At 47.6% G+C, this 24464-nt stretch overlaps 1 protein-coding gene across 1 annotated transcript in view; it reads right to left on the bottom strand.

Moving 5' to 3' along the window:
- CLNK (cytokine dependent hematopoietic cell linker) overlaps window positions 1-24464 on the bottom strand; it is a 106982-nt gene that overhangs the window by 51001 nt on the left and 31517 nt on the right. Inside the window, exons 3-4 of the mRNA XM_084864389.1 lie at window positions 9345-9416; window positions 1363-1391 (exon numbers count right to left, since the gene is read on the bottom strand). Of these exons, the coding sequence (XP_084720515.1) occupies window positions 1363-1391; window positions 9345-9416 (101 nt within the window). The remainder of the gene's footprint in view (window positions 1-1362; window positions 1392-9344; window positions 9417-24464) is intronic.

Genomic DNA, 24464 nt, shown 5'->3' with positions numbered 1-24464 from the left:
CGGGGTGCTTTGCCGCTGAGAATTGTGGGCAGGGCATGCACTCTGGTGCGTGTGGGTGGGCCTGTGCCGCTGTATCTCCCTGGTCATTCTGGGGGCTTTAGATTTGTTTTCTTCTCCCTGCTCAAGTCTCTAGATTAGAACATTGTGGATGGACTGGGATACCTACCTGCCTGTCTCTGTCTCCCTTACTGCAGGTGGACAGCAAGTAGAAGGGAAGGATTCAGGTCCTGGGGTTTATAAATCACCGGCCACGGCATCAAATGAGCAACTTCATGCCCAGGCTCCGCCCCCTTTAACACTCTCTACAGTCTCCCCAGGACGCTGAGTGGATGGTGGGGTGGGGTACATTTGAGACCAAAACTCTGGTATAATTTGGAAGCATTGACCTTGAGAGAACACAAGGTCCTCTGTTAGGACCTGCCTGGGAAACTTGATCATGTGTTCTCTGGGAGGGCTTGGAGCTGGGTGCTTGTTTTTTTTTTTTTTTTTTTTTTAAATATATTTTATTGATTTTTCACAGAGAGGAAAGGAAAGGGATAGATAGCTAGAAACATCGATGAGAGAGAATCATCGATCAGCTGCCTCCTGCACATCCCCCACTGGGGATGTGCCCACAACCAATGTACATGCCCTTGACCAGAATCGAACCCGGGACCTTTCAGTCCGCAGACCAACGCTCTACCACTGAGCCAAATCGGTTTCAGCTTTTTTTTTTTTTTTTTTTTTTAATGTACATTTATACTTGTGATTTTTAGTTTACTGCTTCCCGTTCTCCTTACTGCTACCCAGGTGTGTGCCCTGACTGGGAACTGAACCGGAAATCTTTTGGTGCACAGGATGGTGCTCAACCAACTGAGCCACTTGGGCCGGGCTCCTTGAAATTAGGGTGCTCCAACAGGAACAGTCCATCCTCTCAGTCACACTGGAAGGGGGTCCTATAAGCACCGAGTACCAAGGGCTGGGCTCCGAGAAGACACGCAGAGAAGCTGGGTATGGTTTCTGACCCATTCGCCTGGTGCGTATTTTGGGGAGAACCCATCACAGCAAGCCCAGTTGAGGGAACACTCATGAGTAGCCACAAGACCATCTTAGGCAGACTCCTACCCACGCAACAGACGAAGGAGCTCAGGCCAGAGCGATCTGTGCCCCACCCCAGGCCACACAGCGGCCAGGTGGAGAGACAGTTCCCCACCTGCTCAGCCTGCTCCCAACATCGTGGACACCACAGGCCAGGCTGGCCCCTGGGAGCAAGAACAGGGAAAAGCCATAAATGCTCCTGCTGTTTGAACAGGCCAGCAGTGTTACTGAAGAACAGAAAGACCAGGAGGAGAGGAAGAATCTGACAGGCCTGGGCTGACTCACCTGCGGCTCTGCTGACTCGAGGCCATGACCTAGGGCAGAACAGAGAAGCCAGGTCAGTGTCAGTCAGCGGCATTCCTAAAGTGGGGGGAGGGCAGTCACCCAGGGCCATTTCACAGGCCAACCTACAGAACCATTTCTTGACATTTGTATTGTCCTAGACCAGTGGTCGGCAAACCGCGGCTCGCGAGCCACATGCGGCTCTTTGGCCCCTTGAGTGTGGCTCTTCCATAAAATACCATGGCCTGGTATTTTGAAGTCTATTTTGAAGAAGTGGCGCTAGAAGAAGTTTAAGTTTAAAAAAATTGGCTCTCAAAAGAAATTTTAAATGTTGTGCTGTTGATATTTGGCTCTGTTGAATGAGTTTGCTGACCGCTGGCCTAGACCCAAAGACACAGCTCAGGTCACATGCCTGGGTTGCCGACATGATCCCCAGTAGGGAGCATGCAGGAGGCAGCCGATCAATGATTCTCTCTCATCATTGATGTTTCTATCTCTCTCTACATCTCCCTTCCTCTCTGAAATCAATAAAGAAATATATTTAAAAAAATAGAATAAGACAGCGTTGCCTACTGGCACGTTGGTCCTGTCTGGTTTCCTCGATGAATTGTTACTGTTATTATAAGAAGTTTTAAATCAGGGGTCTTCAAACTACGGCCCGCGGGCCACATGCAGCCCGCAGAGGAGTCTGATCCGGCCCGCCAGGTTTTTTGGGCAGTGAGCGCAGCCGAGGTGTTACAGTAGGAATTAGTAGTTCATATAGTCCGGCCCTCCAGCTCTCTGAGGGACCGTGATCTGGCCCCCACTTTAAAAAGTTTGAGGACCCCTGTAAATGGTCCTGGGCCATTCACCTTTCCTCTGTGGGGAGTTATATGCACAGGTCTTTGCTGTTTTCCAAGGGGCCCTTTGCCTGGTGGTCACACGGGCCCGGCCCTTGACCGTGAGCTATGGAGGCACCTTTCCCTGACGTCAGCGAGGATCTGAACCGCCCTGGGGCAGGTGCAGCTCGGAGGACCTGGCCTCTGTGAGCGCCTCGTTTGTGCCTCTAACGACCCGGCCCTGGCATCGGCCCTGGCATCGCGCCTTTCCTCCGAGGCTCCCCGAGTGCGTCACTGGAGCAATTAGCTGAGCATCGCAACACACGCGGGTGTAAATATTTATGAGGCCTGGCTGGCGGCAGGCACCCTGGGCACAGAGCAGCGAGGCTGGAGATGCTGGTAACCAGGAGACCTCAGTCTGAGCCCTACTTTCAGCTCTCACTGTTGCCTCTGATCACCATGTGAAACTCAAAATGGCCCTGCGGGGTAGCTGCCGCTGTTCCAAGTTCCCAGACAAGGAAAGAGGAGGCTCAGAGGGCCCCCTGGCCTGCCCCGGTCCACCAGAGAGTGGGGGATTGGACACCAGCCCTAGAATCCTGGCCCTGCCCCTCTCCGGGCTCCGGCCTGCAGGCAGGGGCCAGTCAGGCTTCGCAGGAACCCTGCAGCTGCGGGCTCTGAACCCTTGTGGTTATTAGCTCTTGGCACCCTGCCAAGTTGCCTGATTCTGCAGAAATTAACAGTAAACCAGCCAGCCAGGCGCCGGCCATTCACCGGGGGCCCGGGAGCTCTCTGACACTTCCCGCACACGGCCCGTTAGTGACATCGGGCCTTTGATGGAGGCCCCAGAGCAGGGGTCTTCAAACTACGGCCCGCGGGCCACATGCGGCCCGTAGAGGAGTCTGATCCGGCCCGCCAGGTTTTTTGGGCAGTGAGCGCAGCCAAGGTGTTACAGTAGGAATTCGTAGTTCATATAGTCCGGCCCTCCAGCTCTCTGAGGGACCTTGATCTGGCCCCCACTTTAAAAAGTTTGAGGACCCCTGCCCCAGAGGCTCCCCGGACTACAGCTCACTCAGGGAAACGGGAGGCTGTGTTTCCTCCCCGCTGTGCAGTGAGCCTCATGTGCCCTGGCCGAGGCCTGCGAACCTGCACCGGGTCCGGGACACCATGCCGGTCTCCCCAGGCTCCGAGGGACCTCGGGCTTTAAATCCGGATCCCGTTTTGTTTCTTATCTCATCTCCCCTGGTGTTTGGAATCAAAGACCGTTATGTTCCAAAGCACCTTGCAGGTAATGCGGCCCCATTCACTGTTCTCAGTTTTAGGCTCTTGGAGGCAGAAGTGAAGTAGGTCTTTTGCCCCCTAAACGGAGTGGCTCTGAGGGTCCCGGGCCCACAGAAGGCTGGGCTGGGCTCCCCCCAATGCAGAGGCAGCTGAGGTGCAGAGAACGAAGCACCTTCCGCAGAGCGGGCAGTGAGCGCCAGGCAGAATGGGATTTGTTGACAAGCCTCGAGCAAGCAGCAACTGCCACCACAGGCTCCGCGTCTGGGAGATTCCGATTGTCAGGGCGCCTAAGCGGCTTCTCTGACCCACTCTGCCCCCCGCCCCCGCCCCCAGGGTCCCACAGCCACAGCGCTCACACACAGGGGAGTCCTCTGGGACCCGCACCCCAGGGCTCTCCGTGCGTCATGAATTAGCAAGCTCAGTGAATTAGCAGAGGCAGCGAAGGCAGGGAAGGCGCTGTGATTCCGCTGAGCCCACAAAGGGGAGGGAGGAGGGGCTGAAGTGCCGCCCTGGGCCAGGGGAGGACGGCCAGGGGAGGACACTCTGAGCAGGACAGCTTGGGGAGGATGGTCTGGGGAGGACAGCCTGGGCAGGCCTCCTGGACACCAGTCCTGTCTGGCTGGAGGGCACCGACAAGCTCTCTGAAAAGACTCCTGTGTCCACACACTTCGCAGCCTGGAGGGCCGGGTGATGAGTGAAAGACGCTGCTAGCAAACCTCCTGAAGATGGGATGTGCTTTCTCTGGGCTCAAGCGGGGCCCACGTGTTAGGAGCTGCCCAAGCCCGGGAATGGCAGGGACGCCCCTGGCTTCTGTCCTCAGCAGCATCCCTAAGGAGCCATGTGCCAGGCCTCGCTGGACCGAGTTAAAGCTCTCCCCCCACTGGCTGCCCCCCTTCCCTCCTCTCCCCCCAGGGGCCTGAGGGAGGCAGGTCTTCCTTTGTGTCCCGGGTGGGAGGTCATGGGATGTAAGGTAACAAAGCAGACCTCAGAGGTTGATGGCTTTCAATAGTCAGGGCTCCTTACAAATACAGATTTTTAATTTCTGAATTATTTTAAATTTTTACTATTTCTTAGGAATTTAATATGCTTAATCACTTCCTGTTTTTGAAGGGCACTAAATGGGTCCCTCTGCCCCCCTCTCTCGCTGCCCAGGGGAACTGGCCCTGAGGATAAACGGGCACAGGGTTTTGCTGATCCAGGAGCGGAATCTGGAAGGTGTGTTGTCCCGGCTCCATAGAGGTGGGATTGTCCTGTCTCCAGGGCTGTGCTCCCGGCGCCGGGACTAGTTCCTCCTCACCACCTGACTGTGCTGCACGTGGCCCTCTGGGTCTTCCCAGGCCCACGTCCTGGCATTGCCCCCAGGAAACGGTCAGGGTGACTTCACCCGCCGCTCCCTCCCTCTCCCCTCTCAGGCCTCCCAGGTGAAGGGGGGCGGGGAGGGTGTTTTGGGCCCACTGCTCACTGAGAGAATATTTATCCATCCTGCCCTGAGTGAGACCACTTTAGAATAAAAGTCTCGATTGTGTGGAAGACAGCTGGCATTTTGAGAGTTGCTAACCTCAGTTTTAATCTAAGTCCATTCCCTTCTTCTCTGTTGTTGAATGTGTGCCCTGAGTCACTTCACCCAACCCTCCTGGCAATTCCGGTGGGCAGTATCGGCATATGGATCTTAGGGCATCATGGGATGCTGGCACCCAATGCGACCAGGAATTAAACCTTTTGCTTTGCCCTAGCTGTGTTGGCTCAGTGGGTAGAGCATTGGCCTGTGGAGTGAAGGGTCTCGGGTTCAATTCTGGTTGAGGGCACGTGCCTGGGTTGCGGGTTCGATCCCCAGTAGGGGGCGGGCAGGAGGCAGCCGATCACTGATTCTCTCTCATCATGGATGTTTCTATCTCTCCCTCTTCCTTCCTCTCTGAAACCAATAAGAAATATAAGATGTCCTTTATATACAGACCCCTTTCTCTTTGCAGGGTAGGTGGAGGCCCAGGTGCGCCCCTGAGGAGTTCTCCATGGCGTCCCTTCACATCCCGTCTGTCTGAGTGCAGGGTCTACCCCCTTCCTCTCCACCACCCCCCAGGAGGGAGTGGGGTTTGCAGCGGGAGCTGTGGGAGCTCAGGCTGGGAAAGGGTGGTGCCGGGGAGGAGAGAGGAAGGGGTAATCTTGGAGGGCTGTGCCGGCTGCGGGCAGTGAGCACATCACCAGGTGGTGCATGGGGACGCTCAGAGCTGCGGCTCAGAAAGGTGCGAGGGAGCCACTGCGATGCCCCGAAGAGGCAGGCTGGGGTAGAACAGACTCAGCAAGAAGCCGCCTCCACAGGGACAGGGAGTGAGACCACCAAAGCCCTCCCTGACCATCTGGCATTTGGGCAATGGGACCCACGCTCACATAACCAGAACAGAGTAGGGCATAATATCTCAAACTTCCTGCCCAGGACCCCTGCTCCTAAAAGGGAAACCAAATGCCTAATACAGTGCCTTGAACATGAAAACATGGTGGATGAGAGTGAATGAGTGAGTGAATGAAGGCACACATGTCTAGGGAAGCGTAGGTAAGAGGGGCATCTCAAGAGAATGCCTAGGTCAATTGCAGGCTCATACTATCCCAACACAGCCTGCCGTCTACACACAGCCAGAACCCACTCCCCATCCCATGTAGACACCCCTGAAATAGGTTCTCTTGTTTTTTTTTTTTTTTTTTTTTTTTTTTTTTTTTTTTTTTGTGACAGATGCAAGATTGGAGAGTGTCTCCCAAGCCTGTCCTCCAAGCATGTCAAACTCAAAGGCTAACATGGGCCAAATAAACAAGGCATGCAGCCATGAGTTTGACATGCTTGCTGTACTCCTTTGAGGCAGAAGAAATTCACATGATGGGAGAGTTGGGTTAAGTCTCCTTTTTCTAAGTGAATACTCGGTTCATGCTTTGTAAGAAGAAGCCTTCCTCGTTTCAACAATCTCCTTTTTAAAATTCTATTTAATTCCATAAATATTTGGCCCTGGTCGAGTGGCTCACTTGGTTGGAGTGTTGTCCCATTCACCAAAAGGTTGAAGGTTCAATTCCTAGTCAGGACACATACCTAGGTTGGGGGTTTTATCCCGGGTCAGGAGGCATACAGGAGGCAACTGGATAGATGTTTCTCACCTTGATGTCTCTCTCTCTCTCTCTCTCTCTCTCTCTCTCTCTCTCTCTCTCTCACCAATAAAACCACATCTTCCTATGATTATTAAAAACAATTCAGTGTATACAATCCTCTGAAGGGGTCCTGGGAAAAATGCTGAAAGTGTCTGGTAGCATCCAGAACTATAAAAAGCTCATACCGCCCAGGTCCCCTTGGCTGGGGGAGGCCCCTCTCATGTCCTCAGGATTCTGCTCTACTGGGCCCTGGACTGTCCCTCCCTGGAGCCCCTACAGCACTTCTTGCTCTGAGGACATACTCAGTTTAGTTAGGAGTGTATACTGATCTGTTTCTTATTTAAATCTCATCGTTTTAAACCTACTCCATGGCACCGTCATGAGGATTAAAGGTCAACAGTCCTTTCATGGTGACTGGTACTGTTGTGGGGTCGAACCCTGGGTTCAAAATAAGATCACCGGAGGCTGATGATTTATTAAAAAAAGCAGGCAAAGATTTATTGAAATATCTGGCCAGGACAGCCGCAAGAGTACCACACGCAGGCAGACTCCACATGACTGCTTCAGGGGCAGGTAGTTCTTTTTAAAGGTTCTGAGAAGGAAAACCCTTATTTTGTAACAAACTGTTTTTTGGAATTTTCTGCTGTTCTTCCTAGACAAAATGTTGCTGTCTGACCTTGTAGGCCAGAGACCAGATATGCCCACAATCTCAATATCATGCCAGGTGTCAAGGCCAGCATCGAGACAACCACCAAGTGCACATAGGGCTGGCTCTTTAATAAAAAAAAAGGAAGCTCTGCTTGTAACCTTGCTTAGAATTTGAATTCAGAATAGTAGGGTTAAAATTCAAACAGCAGTTTTTACCCAAGTATGATTGCTACCATATTTCAGTACACATTAGGCCTTCATTCAACTGTTTTTAAAATTCTTTTATTGATCTCAGAGAGGAATGGAGAGGGAGTGAGAGAGAAACATCAACAATGGGAGAGAATTATTGATCTGCCTCCCACACTGGGGATCCAGCCCACAACCTGGGCACTTATCTTGACCAGGAATCAGACTGTGACCTCCTAGTTCATAAGTTGAAGCTCAACCACTGCGCCACACTGGCTGGGCCTGCTTATTATTTTTCAAATATCTTCTCTAAAATACACGCGCAGCTGTGATGGGAACGGGCTTGTGTGGGGGAGGTTGCCCAGCCAGGATGTGGGTCGGCAGGCATGGACTCACAGCTCTGCCTACCGGCAGCATCCCTGCCTGACCTTCACCACCATCACACGCTGATAACTATCATTTGTATGGAGAAGAAGAACATCGGCTCCACAGTTATTCAAGTAAGACCATAGACCCAAATATATAGTTTTCAGACATTTTTGATTTGATTTATCTACCTGAAAACTAATTTATATTCATACGATACTTTCATTATAAAATATGCCGCGGTAGAGAGATTTGTATGGATGTGGGGGATTTTTTTCTAGCTTGAGTTTATAAATGGTTTGGAACAGGTTGCAGAAACATCGTCTGCTGCTCTTTTTAATATATCTTGAGTGTGCTGTGACACATCCCGAAATAATTTCCTTCAGGGGGAAAAAAAAAAGTACCGCTCTCTCTTTTCCTCCCAAATGTGAGTGTAAATATTACTTTGATGTCTGTAATTGCCACAACCATCTCCATCTGAAGGAAGGCTTCTAGCCCTTCTATCTCCCATCGCTCACTATTGTCAAGAAATAAGAAAAATGGACGTAAAATGCATTATTTAAATGGATTTAATGTAAACATTGAAGAAGTCTGAGAACAGCCACAAAATTTCCATGGCTTAATGTGGTCTGAAAATATTTCATGCATTCCGTCTTGCAGACATTCACTCCCTCTGCCTAGGAGAACGACTTCACGTAAATCCTAGGGTCCTGGGAAGGCTCCCTGTGCCCGGCACATAGTAGGAACTGATTGCGTGTCTGGCGATTGATCTGAGTTGAAGTAGATTAGGAGTCAAGGACTGGCCTAACACATGGAGATCCCAGGCACAGAGACTGCTCCTGCAGGCTGTGGTGAGGGAGTTCTGTCCAGTCCAGGAAGACCTACACTCCCTCTGAGCAGTGGGTATTGCCCAGACACTGGTCTACAGCAAAGCTGGACTTGACTTCAGGGTCTGTCTCCTGTCATTGGTTTTATCACGTTTGTCCCCATCCTGAGCTGGAACTTGGCTGTGAACCCCCTGAAGCCAGGACTTTCTTTCGTCTCTGTCTTCTCAGTAGCCTGTGCAAGACTTGATGTCAGAATTGTTCGGTAACAGAAACCATAGAGGCGGTGGCTCTCTCTAGTCTCCTTGCTCATGAGACCTGGCAGTGGACTTGGGCCTGACCCACTCACGAGCCATCATGTAAATCACTCATCAGCCGGGGAATGGAAGGCTCCCTCTCAGTGGCATTTCTTGGGCTGTTTGGAACCCTGGGTGGGTGACGGAAATAGCCCTGGGGGTCTTCTCAGCCTACTCCTGGATCACACACACCACCTACACTTGCATCACACATGTGCCGACAGGCCAGCCACATCAAGTTCCTTTCCCTTCATGTCACCTCGAAGGTCACTGCCAGCAATGCTGTCCTATCACATTGACTGTGTATGCGTGTGTGTGTGTGTGTGTGTGTGTGTGTGTGTGTGTAAAAGAGAGAGAGAGAAATTGAGCTAGAGATGGTCAGCTTCATTGCCACAGAATCAAATTCTTCACTTTTCTATTAATCAAGAAAATATTCTCACCTATTTTTCAGCAGAGCCAAGTTCTGGAATTTCAGATCACTGGATCCTTCTATCATTGCCCTTCTATTGCTCCTGGGATGAAAGAAAATAGGTCATAGTCAGGAAATAGTAAGAAGCTGGAATAAACAAATTAAGTGCTTTCATTCACAGAGATAACCACCCAGTCAGATTTCAGTATTTAACATCTCACACATATTTCCAAATTTGTCTTTGCATTTTCATTAGGGTTAAAAAAAAAATCCATGTTTTAAGGAATTGAATTACTTTGAATTACTATATATATATATATATATATATATATATATATATATATATATATTTTTTTAATGTATGAGCTTTATTTTTCAAGGGGCAGAAGCATGATATAGAAGAGGTGCTCCAGTCAAGATGAGGACATGGCCTGCTCCTCACATCAGCAGGGTCACTGTGGGACCCCCCTCCCCCCCTCTATGAGTCTCCGTGATGTTGCTCTGTAAAATGAAGAGCATCTTACCTTCACCAAATGGTCAAACAAGGACAGTGCCTGTGGCTAAGGAATGTTCTAGATGCTTTCCTATGTTAGCTGAATTTGACCCCAGGCTAGCAAACATCATCGGTGTAGGAAGGCAGACTATTTAACAATAGCAACTTGGATTCAAACAATATTTATTGAACTCCTATATAATGTAGATACTTTGCTGTGGCATTTTCTATGAAGAGATTAAATTATTTTAAGTCCAATTGATTTGCTGAAATTAATTAGGGCATGCATTATCACAGACCATCACTATTATACACCTTGTTTAATGAGCCAAGCAGAATGTATTTCCTGTTCTTTTACAGGTGTTTCATGAGCTTTTTACTGATGATACTCTCCTCCTCAGGGCCTCTTGACCTGGTCAGTGCCTCTGACAATTGTCCTACCGACTTTCTCCACTTGGGTCACACTTGCTTCCTTTTGGACCTTGGACTATCTCTACTTCCTCCCCCAGGCTCCTTCAGGCACTGTTTTCTCTTTCTCAAATACCCATTGTCCTCTTTTCCTTCCCCTGACTCATGCTCTGAGCTCAGCCAACTGTCACATCCTCAGAGAAACCTTCCCCAAGTGGGAGACCAGGTTCACCCAGCACTCCTTTGAATTGAAATTTCACTTTTGTTCAACTTGTAGCTATAATCATGTCTGAGAAGCCTTCTGGCCTATCGTCTCATTGAGGGCAGAGATTTGCAGGGCATGGCCTTCCCAGGGCCCATAGTGGGCCCTCAGTGGATGTCCCTGGCTATTCATCTGAATAAAGGGCCCCAGGAACTGCCTAGTGATAGCCTAAGACTCTCCATCCAGGATTTGTGTGTAGACTGTGGACTGCAATGGGATGAAGAGAAAATTGAGTGAGTTGTTGTGATACATTTTGTCATTGTAAACTGACCATCTAGAAAGATGATGGTGTCATTTCATTATTTCTCATTTCCCTTTTTAATTATTTCATGATTTCAAAATTATTTAATCACTGTATCATTTCATTTTTAAAAATCCAGATAGAATTTGATTCATAAATCTATAGCTACACTCTGATTTCTCCTCTAAGTTCTAGACATGAGCATCCAACTATCTTCTGGGCCTTTCTAATTGGTTACCCTCCAGTGGAACCAGGCCCTTTCACCAGTGAGTGGCTCCATTGCCCACTTAGTTTCCAAACCAGCAACCTGGGCATCTTGCCCCCACATCACTGCCAGACCCTAGCAATAGATCCCCGTATGCCTCTCATTCTGTCCCTCCCTCTTTGCTCCTGTGAGCATTGCTCACTGTGAGTTCTGTCCTCATTTTTTCCAGCCTGGCTCTGGGCCCTCTATTGTAGGGTTTCTGTTGAGGCTGTAATCAAGGTGTCCGTCAAGGTTGGGTCTCATCTTAAAGCTCACCAGGGGAAGGACTGATTCTAAGGATGCTTGTTGATAGGATTCATATTCTTGGGGCTTGTTGAACTGAGAGCTTCAGTTCTTTGCTGTCTGTTGGCTGGAGGCTGCCCAGTGTTCCTTGTCACATGGGCCTCCCTAACCTGGTCACTTGCTTCATCAAAATGTGCACACCAAGAAGACAAGGGGAAAGTTACAATCTTATGGAATGTAATAATGGAAGTGGCATCCCATAGCTTGTTGTTTAGAAGCAGTCTCAGGCTAGTTTACAACCAGGCGAGGCGATTACACAGGGAGGCACATGAGCACCAGGAGACGAGATAATTGGGGGCCATACATATTGTCACACACTCACTGTGGAAATATGAGTAGATATGACTCTTTTGTAACATCCAGAAGGTGTATATATACATATTTTTTGCAAATTTACAAACCAAATCAGCTAGAATCTTTCTGCAGCCTACTTTTTAAACTTCTGTGACTCCTGGAAATGTCAGGCCAATTTTCGAAAGTTTTCCAGCTAATTCGGGAAGACTCCAGCAAATACCAGAATAAACTGGTTCTCCAACTCTTGCCCGGGAGAGGCCATTATAATCATTTCTGCAGCTGAAGGCTGCACCTCTAACTCCCTTAAAATAGTCACCACATCAGTTGTCACAAACAACTTCTCCAAGTGATTGACACCTATTTTGTTCATTTCATTTGGTCCCTAAGCGGTAAGGGTGGTTATATTCCTGTACACAGCTTTTTTTTTTTTTTTTTTTTTTAAACGCAGGAAATGCTTAGCACTCTCCTTGCACACTGAGCAAAGCTCAATTTCTTGGGGATTTGATGTGTAATGGCCTGGACACCGGACACCTTTTATGTGTTTGCCCTGCGGAACCCAGAAAAATGGAAGGACATACACATCCTTCTTGCCTCATAGATTTTTTAAAAAAAGGTTTAAATTTGAATATATTCACATATGGTTTTTTTTTCCTCTTGAACTCCTAAAGCCCAACCATTCACTCCCTACTGTCTTAGCTAACCAGCCCCTGAAGGTTTGAGCTGGTGACTTTTTTCCGAGGAACTCAGTACTGAGTGAACCACAATGAGATTTTTTTCATTACCACCCCTCACCCATTCACACCTCTGTGATGGTTGACTCTATGTGTCACCTTGGCAAGGATGTGGTGTCCAGGAGCACAGGTGACAGCCTGTTTCCTAAGCCCCCAGCCCCATCCTGGACCCCTTCCCTTCTGTATCCTCTCCAAAGCCCCTGAAAGGCTGTCTCTGGTCATGGGAACAAAGCCCTTCGACTGGAGTCCCTTACTGACCTGAGTTGAAATTGGGAGTCAGACCCTGGTGCCAGCCTCAAATCAAACAGCTAGTGAGTAGCTGCCATGTGCTGGATACTGTATTAGGTCTAGAGACACAGGAGGAAAAGACAGAGAAGGTGGCATCCATATGAGAGGGAACCAAGCCACTAAGCAAGGAGTGGATCCCCTCTGTAACAGCTCCTTTAAAAAAATATATATATTTGTATTGATTTCAGAGATGAAGGGAGAGGGAGACAGAAACATCAATGGTGAGAGAGAATCATTGACCAGCTGCCTCCTTCATGCTCCCGACTGGGGATCGAGCCTGCAAACCTGGGCATGTGAATGGAACCGTGACCTCCTGGTTCATAGGTTAACACTCAACCAGGCTGGGCGGGCACCTTGTCACATCTTCTTTCCTCAGTGTCTACCTTTGTTTACTCCTGATTGGAATGGCTGCCCAGATTCAGGCCTGTCTACCTGGCCCGAACCTGATGTTCCTGTGGGCATAGCTCTGATGGCTTCCTGTTGGATCTATACTTGGTCGGGAAGTAGCCCCTCACTGACCCCCTCTTCCCAGGCTCCCTCAGGTCCCTCCTCCAGCTTTTCCAGACTCAGAGAGAGGCCCAGCTTCTCTCTAGAGATAGATCCAGGGCTGCCACCTGTACAGTCACCCATGGTGCACATATGTCCCACCAACTCTGGGTTCCCGTCTCTCCCCTCAATAGAAGGGCAGCCGAGGAAAGGTTTATGCAGGAGAAGGCAGAGTCAGGAACCTCCGGGGGGATGCTCATTCTGGTTTATGAAGGCAGAAAATGGATGCAGAACATGCCAGAATAGACAGGCTCTGCCCACAGGTTGCAGATGCAGAGTGGAAGGTGGAGTCTGAATTTAGCTTCTTCCTTTGCCAGAGTTGGCGCTTTAAGGATCCTCAGAGCTCGGAGCTCAGTGGAAAAACGTCACCTGCCAGAACCCGTTCATTTTATAGATGAGAAAACCATGGCCCAGGGGAGTGGGAGGACTGAGGGGCCACACTGAGCTCTGGCTCCACACGGGGCTCGAGGTCCTGCCACTCAGCCTTGGCTACCCAGAGCCTTTTTATGCACCTTCTATCAGGGGTCCTCAAACTTTTTAAAGTGGGGGCCAGATCACGGTCCCTCAGAGAGCTGGAGGGCTGGACTATATGAACTACTAATTCCTACTGTAACACCTCGGCTGCGCTCACTGCCCAAAAAACCTGGCGGGCCGGATCAGACTCCTCTGCGGGCCGCATGTGGCCCTCGGGCCGTAGTTTGAAGACCCCTGTAAAATGCTCCTGGTTCTTTTTAATCTTCTTGAGGAGAGAAAGAAAAAAGATAATCTAAGAAGCAAGAGTAATTCTGAGTCCTTTAAGTTTCAAGAAACCCCATAAAGCTTCTTTCCTCTTTTTATAGTCCCTCTTTATTACATGTTTCAGGTAGACCACATTCTAATTTGATGTCTATATACAATATACACTACAAAGTGATCGCTCCCAGAAGTCCAGTTACTCTCCAACACCATGCTTTCCTCTTTGTCTTTTTGTTTAAAATTTCATTCAGCAAAAGAAAACAAATGAAATCCTCCTTCCTTCACCCTCCCTACCCCCCCCCGGAAAAAAAAAAATAGAAGCCTCATATTTGATCTTTTCAAATGCTTTCTGCTTTCTTTTCTGTCTTGGCTCTCAGGGGAATGCGGCTTCTAAGAGACCATCAATGCACATAATGAGCAAACACAATAGCCACAGTGAATCACCCAGTTAATGGGCCCATTGATGGGCTCGTAGTGGAATTTAATTTATAGATGGTCACGCCTGAAAGATTCTGGAAGCCTGATAGAAAATGACACAGAACAAAAGCAATATATGTATTTTTAAGACCACTCTCAAAACAAAAGCATGGTTTGTGCTTGGTTGGTGCACACCCAGGGAAATCCCAGGAGAGAAGGGACAGTGGGTCTTCTCTGTGGTCTGCAGGAGTCAGGGAGGGCCTCATGCCTATATGGAGGGGGGCTTCCAGAGCATGAGCCCCAAGACAATATCCTTTTCTCCACCTCCAGGTCCCACACTTTCTGCCTCCAGAAGGTCCAAGGAAAGGAAGGGAATCGAGGCAGGGCAGGGAGATGAGAGGAGAGATGGCCTGCAATGGGCCAGCCACTGGGGTCAGCTGCACCATCTCTCCCCTGGGAATGTCTAGCACCGTCAGCAGGAATCTGTTCACTTCCATTCACTTCCTCCCTCCTGTTTGCCATATTGCACCCACCAACCTCATTCTATTATTTAATTTTTAAAATTATGTTTCTTACTGATTTCAGAGAGAGAAAGGGAGAGGGAGAGAGAGAGATAGAAACATCAATGAGAGAGAATCATTAATTGGCTGCCTTCCGCACATCCCCTACAGGGGATGGAGCCCACAACCCCGGGCATGTGCCCTGACTGGGAATCAAACTGTGACCTCCTTGTTCATGCATCAGTGCTCAACCACTGAGCTATACCGACTGGTCCCAGTACTCATTCTAAAATCCGGTGTTTCTACAGCTTGCAGCTACAGTCCATGTCCTGCACACGACCCACAGGCTGTCCATGGTCTGGTCCCTCTCCTCCCAGCCTCCCTGGCCCCCTCTTTATGGCCCCCACTTTGCACTTCAATGGTAGCCATCGGGAGCAAATGGCCTGGTCTGGGAAGGACCTGGTCCCTCAGATCAGTGTCTGTAAGTAGAGAAGGCAGCATAGTATTAGCCCCCACGCCCCAGAATTTCCATGATGAAGAGGTCCACAGATTAGCACCTACATAAGCCTTTTCATTCCAGATCACCTTGTTTTTGCCTCTCAGCAATGGAGTATTGAGAGGGCCCAAGGATCCTGCCTATCTGACTCATTGAAAAAAAGACACTAGTATTTTTCTGTATTCCCAGCCTGGGACTTTAACAACTGGCTTTCAAAATGAACCATCAGCTCTACTGCGGAGCCTGGTGCCCACTCTGCTCACCAGAGGCCATCGGTCACTGTTGGCTCTGGGTGAGGCAATGGCAGAAAGAGTGAATAGGGGCCGGATCTGTTCTCAGTGCACCTGCCTCAGGTGTGGAACCCTAGACAGTATGACGGGGAGGACCAGGGTGTGAGGTTACAGTTTCCAAGCAGGTATACTCTCTAGTCAGAGCGCTTGTCACTCTGCCAGTCCTCTCAGCAACACTATGATGAAGGTAGGACCATCTCGGCTTTACAAAGAAGGAAATGCATCTTGGGGTCAAATACCTTTTCCAAGGTCAACTGGTACTAGTACAGTGTTCAGAAGAGCTTGGGGGTTTTTAACAGAGAGTGGGTAATGACGGGGGTCTTCAGTATCACACCTGGGAGGAGAAGGGGAAGGTCGACCCCAGGGTCACTGGTAAGCTGGAGTGGCTCAGGCTGTGCAGTAGAGCTGATGGTTCATTTTGAAAGCCAGTTGTTAATTAAACACAGCTGTTGTTAAAAATTAAATTATATAAAATTATAATTGAATAAATTATATTACAAACAAAGGCAATAAACTCTCAAACTGCATTGCCTCCTAATTATTTTATTGCACTTTGCTATTTCATCTGCAGTCTGGGTGTTGTTTATGTTTATTGTATCTGTATGACAGAAATATGTGAGTGACTGTATTCTTCCCAATTCCACACCCAGTGACTTCTTACTGGTGTTGAGCGTGGCCATCGTGGGAACATTTACACCACAGGAATTGGCATATGCTGTGAATCAAGGTGTGATTTTTTTGCTTTGTTGATAGACTAACTTAAGAAAATGATGGAGGGAATGTTAATAAAGAAGATTTAATTTAAAATTGTGTTGTCTGTAGCTGTAACGTTGTGCATAGCACAAACACGGGAAAATTTTTTTTCCAGTATTCAAAGTATTTTCTGATTCAGCAAAGAAGTTGCTCACATCCTGATACACCAGTGAGGTTCTGGAACACCTCTTTGTTGTTTTACTCATGAATGTACAGGAAAATATCAATCACTATTGATGTCAGAACTGTATTCATTTGTCAATTGCAACCATAGGTTGGCTAGAGATGTAAGAGTTCAGCAAAAATCAATGAAATCATTTTGCTAGGATCAACAAGCTATATGGAAATTTATAAACCAAAATGTGGTATATTGCATTATTTATAAATTATATATGATATGTCCTTTATTTTTTATTTATTTATTTATTTTTAAATATATTTTTATTGATTTTTTACAGAGAGGAAGGGAGAGAGATAGAGAGCTAGAAATGTCGATGAGAGAGAAACATCGACCAGCTGCCTCTTGCACACCCCCTACCAGGGATGTGCCCGCAACCAAGGCACATGCCCTTGACCGGAATCGAACCTGGGACCCTTCAGTCCGCAGGCCGACGCTCTACCACTGAGCCAAACCGGTTTCGGCTGATATGTCCTTTATAGCTATAAAATTTATAACCAACTTGAGTACAGATATATAAAAGTATATCTATCTATCTATCTATATCTATATCTATATCTATATCTATATCTATATCTGTATCTGTATCCGTATCCGTATCCGTATCCGTATCCGTATCTATATCTATATCTATATCTATATCTATATCTATATCTATATCTATATCTCTATATCTATATCTATATCTATATCTATAATATATCTATATCTATATCTATATCCATATCCATATCTATATCTATATTCATATCTATATCCATATCTATATCCATATCTATATCTATATCTATATCTATATCTATATCTATATCTATATCTATATCTATATCTATTTTTCCCCCAGAGAACTGTTTGCCCAACTTTTATAAAATTAGCCAAAACACCTCTGGCTAACCCACGCTGAACTTTGCCATTCATGGTGTCCTGTGGCAGAATGAGCTCAGCTTAGGTGCCAGAAAGAGCTGGCATATGACATGTCTACGTTCACTTTCTTCCTTGTGTTCAGACCCTGGGTTTCAGGCCCAGGACAATGACTTTACTGCTTGAGTCGCCTGGTGCTCATCTCTAAATGGGAGCAATTATAATGTCTTATAGATATGAGGCCAGGTGCCCAGTAAAAGCTAATTCTATTCACCTTCACATATGGGAATGCAAAGCGAAGAAACCCTCTGAGCTGCCTCCCATGCTTCCTGACCCTCCCCCAATATCCTAATGACTTCCACGTGCTTCTTGTTTGCTGTTCTCCAAGACCAACTCCCAGCTCCTATTGCTTATCACTGGAGGCAGATACACATTCAAATACCCTCTTCTTTTGTCCCCCGAAAAAATGTTTGGCAGTAGGATTAACATGAGCAAGAGGAAAAGACCCACCATCTCCTCTGGACTGAAAGGTGATGTAAGATCTGGGCTTTTCATCCCAGGGACCGTCAGCTGCTCATTCAAAATGACCTTTCTATGTTTGTTTTCTTCAGTGTGAGATGCTTAGTGGGAACCCAGAACTCTCCTGCAATTTAAATTATAATTGGACTAGAGGCCCGGTGTATGGATTTGTACACCGGTGGGGTCCGGCCAGCCTGCCCCGATTGTGGTGATCAGGCCAGGCTGGCTGGGAGGAGGGGCCACAGATGGTTGGCCAGCCCAGTCACTGGTTGGGGTGGGGGGGCAGCAATAGGGGGCAGGGCTGACTGGGGAAAGGGATCACAGGAGGTTGGCTGGTTGGCCCCGCCCCTTGGTCAAACTCCGGTTAAACTCCTGGTGGAGGGGACAATTTGCATATTAGCCTTTTATTGCTCAGAGCAGTGAAAATAAAAATAAAGACTTGAACTAATGATTCATGAGTTAAGACAACAGTCTGAGGCTAATGGTTTGATTCCCAGGAACTCCTCCTCTGTGATTTTTGTTTACCCGGAACCATACAGCCAGAAAGGAGAAAAAGAGAGGGAGAAAGACTTGGCTTCTTCTCCACAGGCTTGCTTTATGGTTTGAATCTTGTGTGTCTCTTCCATATGTGGGCAACTGGAGAGAAAGAACAGCTGCATGGAGAGGTGGACAGGACAGGGTTAGCAGGTGTGTTTCTTGTGTTGGATCACATGTCAGAAGTGAGCCACACCCAACGAATACCATGAACATTGACCACTGGAGTTGCTGGCCCTTGAAATCATTCTATTCTCAAATTCTCTACAGTGAGAATATGAGTCTACACCAATGTCAGCTGAGCTGTCATTATTCGGTCCTTTCCAGGGACATGTGAAGAAGGAAATGTCAAGAGAAAGATGCTGTATGTCCTGAAAAGTCAAGGAAAAGTCGCTCTCCCCCGGGGACCGGGCCCCGTGGCTTCTTGGTGAGCTTTCTTTGTGTGCAGCAAAACTTCCCCCATCAGCCTATTGTCCCAGGGTTAGAAGCTGAGGCTCCACTGGTGAGAGGGGAACAATGCTAAAGATAATTGAACGCCATACATTTTCACAGTGGTCAGCACCGAGCCATTTATCCCAGGTATTTCTGTGATTGTGATGCTGAGAAAATCTACATCCTCAAACAGTTCTCAAATCTCTCTTTCATGGGGCAAAAGGGAACTTGGACTTTGGAGTCTAGGTAAAAAAGCAAGTGGTTTTGGGACAATAGCTTCTTAGAGACTAAGAAAAAGAAAGTTTTTGTTTGGAAATTGAAGTCCGTACATTCTAGGCATTAAAAGATTCCAAGGAGTAGAACGTGGTGGGTAAATTCATTAGTCAACAGAGTCAAATATCAACAGTACGACTAAAATTTCTTTTGAGAGCCAAAAACCGACTTCTGAGTATGGGCCACGAACTTTCAATCGCACTGTACATGCGTGCCTGCACGTGGTATTTTGTGGAAGAGCCACACTCATGGGGCCAAAGAGCTGCATGTGGCTCGAGAGCCACAGTTTTCTGACTACTGGAGTAGAAAATACTAAGTGTCTTTGAGCTCCACTCCCACCCCCTTTATTTAATGCCATATAGCTCATTAGGGGCAGAGCCAGTCTGGAACCCAGGCTTGTAATAGATATTCCCATTTCACAGTTGGGGAAACTAAGGCTTGGGATTACCTAGCTTGAAAGAGGTGATGCTGGAAACTCAATATGGGACACCTGATGTGATGGACGGGCTGCAAAGGCTCATGACTAACTGTGACACCAGCATAAGGGCCCTGACCCAACGGAAGAGACTCAGGTACGATCCTTGCTCAAAATAATATGGGGAGGAAGAGGCCTTCACACTATGGACAAGACATCTCCCTGCTGGGCTGGAGGTTTTCACCAGCTCTTTATTGAGAAACAGCATGGCGTTGTATAAAAGCCCTTGTCACAGTTTGGTAGAGGAAACTGTAGTACAAATGCATCAAAAAATCGATGCTGTGAAGTTGACCTATGTTCAGTGTACAATTCAATGATTTTTATTATATATTATACCTCAATAAAGCTGTTAAAATATTACTTAAAACATCTCCATACATAGGGCTCTCATTCCAGAGATCACTTATGAACCTTGGAAATGAAGAGTGCAAATAGGGATTGTACTAAGGGTGCGTGTGTGCCTGTGTTTTATGAGAGGCTCTAAAACCAAGCCATCTCATTTTGTTTGTTTTTTGTTAATCCTTACCTGAGGATATATTTATCATTGATTTTTAGAAAGAGTTTAAGGGAGGTGACCCTCATCTTTTAATTGGGAGTGGGGAGGGGAGGAGGCATCATTGACCTTTTACGCAATCGGCTGGTAGGTGCGGGCGCCACCTTTAAACCCAGGCTTTTCTTCCTGAAGCCCAAGCTCCCCTGTGCAGCCTCAGGCCCCAGGGCCAGCTCAGCTGGTCTCAGGGAAGTAGCCTCAGAGCCCCAGGCTCAGACCTCATATAAAGAGGACCTCTCAGAGAGCAAGGCCCTTTGCCCTTCAAATTCGAGGTCTTTCTCCCTGTGGTTCTCTCAGAAGTTTTGTATTTTTCTTTCTCTGCTTAGTTTTGCAATTGCTCTTCAGATTTCAACTCAAGTTTACATTCTACCTACCACAACATCAACATAGATATTCGGGATTTATCACAGTTGGCAAATACATATTTGGGAGATTATTTATTTACATTTTTTTCCTCTCTGAATTAATGTTAAGTTCCTAAAAGACAGAATCTGTTTCTCAGTGGCTCACCAGGATAGGACAGGCCTAGAGCTGCAGAGTCAGCGGTGACGGAACCCTGAGGCGTGGGGAGGCTTTGGAGGCAGCGGGGAGGACCCAATCCCTTGCTCCCAGGACAAACGGCATGGTCTTGGTCTCTGTCTCATCCTCATCAAAGCAGCAGTGCCTGCTGCCCTCACAGGCTTGGGCGGAGGTCCTTGCCCCATAGCCAGTGGTTATCGCTAGTGCTAGCCTGGCCTAGGATTTAAGGAAGATGGGGAAGGTGGGCTCATCTTACCATGACAGCAATCCTGGCTCCGAGGCAACAGTGTCCACCAGGAAGCCCCTGATGGTTACATGCTCCAGGTACAGAAGTGAACACAGAACAGCAGGGGTGTGGTGCCCTAACACCCAGCCCTGGAAAACCTCAGTGTTTCAGCCAACCTCAGGGGTTTTCCCCTTTCTCCTTTACTGTGCAAGAGATACTTTCCATGCTACCCGGCCAGGCCAGTGTTTCCCAAGCCCAAGTATGTTTTGGGGCAACATCTCCCAAAGCACAGAGCTTATGGGGGGATAGGGCAGCATGCAGTGAGGGGGACAGTGTTCCCACCCTGATTGCTCACTGGGAGAGATTTTTATTAATTGTCCCCAGCTCTCTGGAGACTTCAGGACTAGAGCCCCCATGAGGGAGGCCCCAAACCCATTTCCTCCCAAAGCTTCAGCAATATTCCACTAGGACTTTGTAAATAACAGTAACCCCGCCTGGTGCTTCTGGGCCTCCAGGAGAGAAGGGGAACTGGAAGAGTGAAAGGGGAATAGTTGAAGGCTCAGGTCTAGCAATTAGAAAGTTTTCTGTCTCTTTCATTCTCCTCAAAGCCACTTGGTGACAGAAATTATTTCTACTTTTTAACAAAGCTCAAACCACAAAAGGGGTTTTCCAGCTGTCCTTCAGATGTCACACGGCCAGTGGACACTAGAGCCAGGAATCAACTGGGTCTGTGTCCTAGGTCTTTTTATTTGAACGCTTGCTTTCTTTTTATGAACAGAGGGCTAAGGATGCATGCCACCCATTCACAGGTTGAGTTGTGATAGTAAGGGTGGTTGAAGGCATGGGCAGTCCTTGTATAGCCTGGCCACCTGACATTGCCTCATGAATGCCTGAGCAGCATCTAAATATTAAAATATTCAAATCTCCATCTCCCCAGTTGTCCTTGGTTGGTTGTATACATGGCACCTTCTTTCACCCAGTTGTGCAATAGAGGAGTCCAGGAGCCATCCTTCCCCACCCATTACCCCCAGACAAAGCCATCACCAATCTTGGGGATTTTCCCTCCAGACCACCTCTTGAATCTGTCTACTTCTCTCCATCTGATCCCTGCCGCACCCTCCATCACCTGTGCCCGGTCCATGAAGGGTGCAGGTGATATCCTAAAGCTTACCAGGCTCCCTGTGAAGGCACATAGAGGAAGATCAGGCCTTTTGATTATGCCCTGGCAATCTACATAGCATTGCATGCATATCAAAACATGCAGCTTTAATTTAGCACAGTTGACCTTTGTAGGACTACTGTGGAACACTTGTTGGCTTTCTGAATGTCCTGTCCCCCTGGGTCCAGCCTGGAGTTTGACAATCACTTTCTTCTCCTGCTGATAAAGGCTATTGATTCACGTTGGCCACAGTTTCCAAACACAACAGATCCTCTGTTTGTCTGCTGGAACACCAGTACAATTGAAAAAGTCATGGCACAGAAGCCATGTGACATTTATCATTTTTATTCCCTTTTCACATAAAACAACTATCCATTTTTATTTCTACCACTTTCAGCGCTCTCACTATTTTTGCATTCATCACACATCATGAACTAAATCATATTTAAAAATACCTCTAACTTAGATCCAGATAAGCAAGTACAGCAAGGCCACTCACAGCAGAAGCACCTGCAATCTGGGAAGTCTTTTCATTTACACAATTAAACGCTAAATTAACAGTTCTTAAGCTGAGGCATGGGCATTTTCTTAGGTTGAGAGCATCATTGTTTGTGCTATTTTGGTTAGCACATCTTTGTTAGCAGGTTGTGGTCTCCTTAGAGAATCTGATGAAAACTGGCATTTCCTGAGAACTTGCGTGCAGAGAGGCATGTTAACACATCATCCTTTAATTCTCCTTCCCTAAATGAGAAATTTGACTGTCATCACAGGGAAATGAGATCAGCAATTTGATGGAGATGGCGTCACTAATCCAGGAATACCTGACTCTACAACTAATTCTCTTTCCTCTGGACCACAATGCCCTCTGGGATGTCTGCAAGGCCTTGAGGACCAAGATTCTGTCATCTTCCTACTCTGATTTTACAACTGCTTCACACCACACTGAGCAGTGGGAATGTGATTGGGCAGAAGATGCATCAACAAGAAGCAGAGAGAATCCACCCCACACAATGGTAATGGGAGCAGCAGTGTCACCATAAGAAGTGCTAGACAGTGTCATGTTTCATATGTACAATAGTATTGGCCCTGTGTCAACCCTCTGCTATTGGAAGCAATGGGACAGGTTAAGCACTGTTGGGTGCTCTTTCCCATACGGGTGATGGCTATGGGCAGTGTTTACATATTCCCATTAACACCTCAGACAATGGGTGAGATCAGAATCAGAATTCCCGTTCTACAGACAAGGAAAATAAGACCCAGAGCAGTGCAATCCCCTTTCCAGATCACATGGGTAGAGCTGAGTCCAGACTGGTGCTCTCATCCTGAGCCCTGCCTTTATTGTTGGGTGGTGCTCCCTCTCCTTGACCACGCTTGTTTCTTCAAGGCACTAGCTTTCATAGAAACCACTAGAACCTCCAGGGAAGGCCTCTAAGAAAAGAGGGGACACCGAGAAGAGACCAAAGGAGGAAGACTGTATATTTTCCCTGAAAGAGTGGCCCACAGGAGGCTTCGGATATAGAAAGAAACGCCGGGGAAGTCATGTGGGGAGGTGTCTTACACATTGTCCCCGGGTCAGTGGACAGATCTAGAGACCCCAGGGTTTTCCCACCAGCTCCCTATGCACACCAGGCTCTTTGTAACCTGGGGAATGAAGCTGAAGTTAATTAGTTCTATTTACTGCATTTGCCTGTCATTTCGCTGGCAAGTCAAGCTTGACGCTTCCTACCTGTCCACATTTGATCTCACGGAAGAGAAAACAGTGCCTGGCCCGGATTCTGCCTACTGGGCTCTGCCGCTCTGCAAATCACTGTGCATTTTTTAGAGTTAATTACTTTAAGTACTTTCAGTTGCCTCACTGCTTCTGAGAGGCACTTCTGCATTTCCAGCTTTCCAATCAAACCTGGGTTTTGTGAAATACCTGTCACTGCTCAGCCTTCTGAAGCATTTTGTGCTCCCATCCAGAGCTCCAGGGAACAATGTGATGTTTCCCTTCAGGTTCATTCGGATTAGTGGAGGTCATTAGAGTTAATGAAAGCTCTGAGAACACACTCGCTGGGAGGGACTGTGCTAAAAGGCGCAGTTAGACCGGGCATTCTTTGGGAGAGAACACATTTCTTTTGTGGCTTGCAGATGCTTTGGTTGGGTTATTATAACCATCTTAAAGATGAAGAAACTGGAAATCTTAGAGGTTAAATATCTTGCCCAAAGGCACATGGCTAGGAGGTGGCAGGATTGTAGTTCAAAGGAAGATCTGTTTCTGAAGCTCAAGTTCTTTTTTTTCAGACTAGCCTGCTCTGAGGAGCATCAGGAATCATGAGATGCTGCTGGGGCAGGGAAGGAGGTTACAAAGGGGACATTTGACATTGTACCTGCTCACAAGGTGGAAAAAGATATGTGCAAACCACTAGCACCCACAGTTCTGTG

Source organism: Pipistrellus hanaki, assembly GCF_964339955.1.
Source record: "Pipistrellus hanaki genome assembly, chromosome: 1".
NCBI lineage: Eukaryota > Metazoa > Chordata > Mammalia > Chiroptera > Vespertilionidae > Pipistrellus > Pipistrellus hanaki.
Note: the sequence above shows the minus strand (reverse complement) of the source record. Positions and strands in the feature narration are given on the sequence as shown.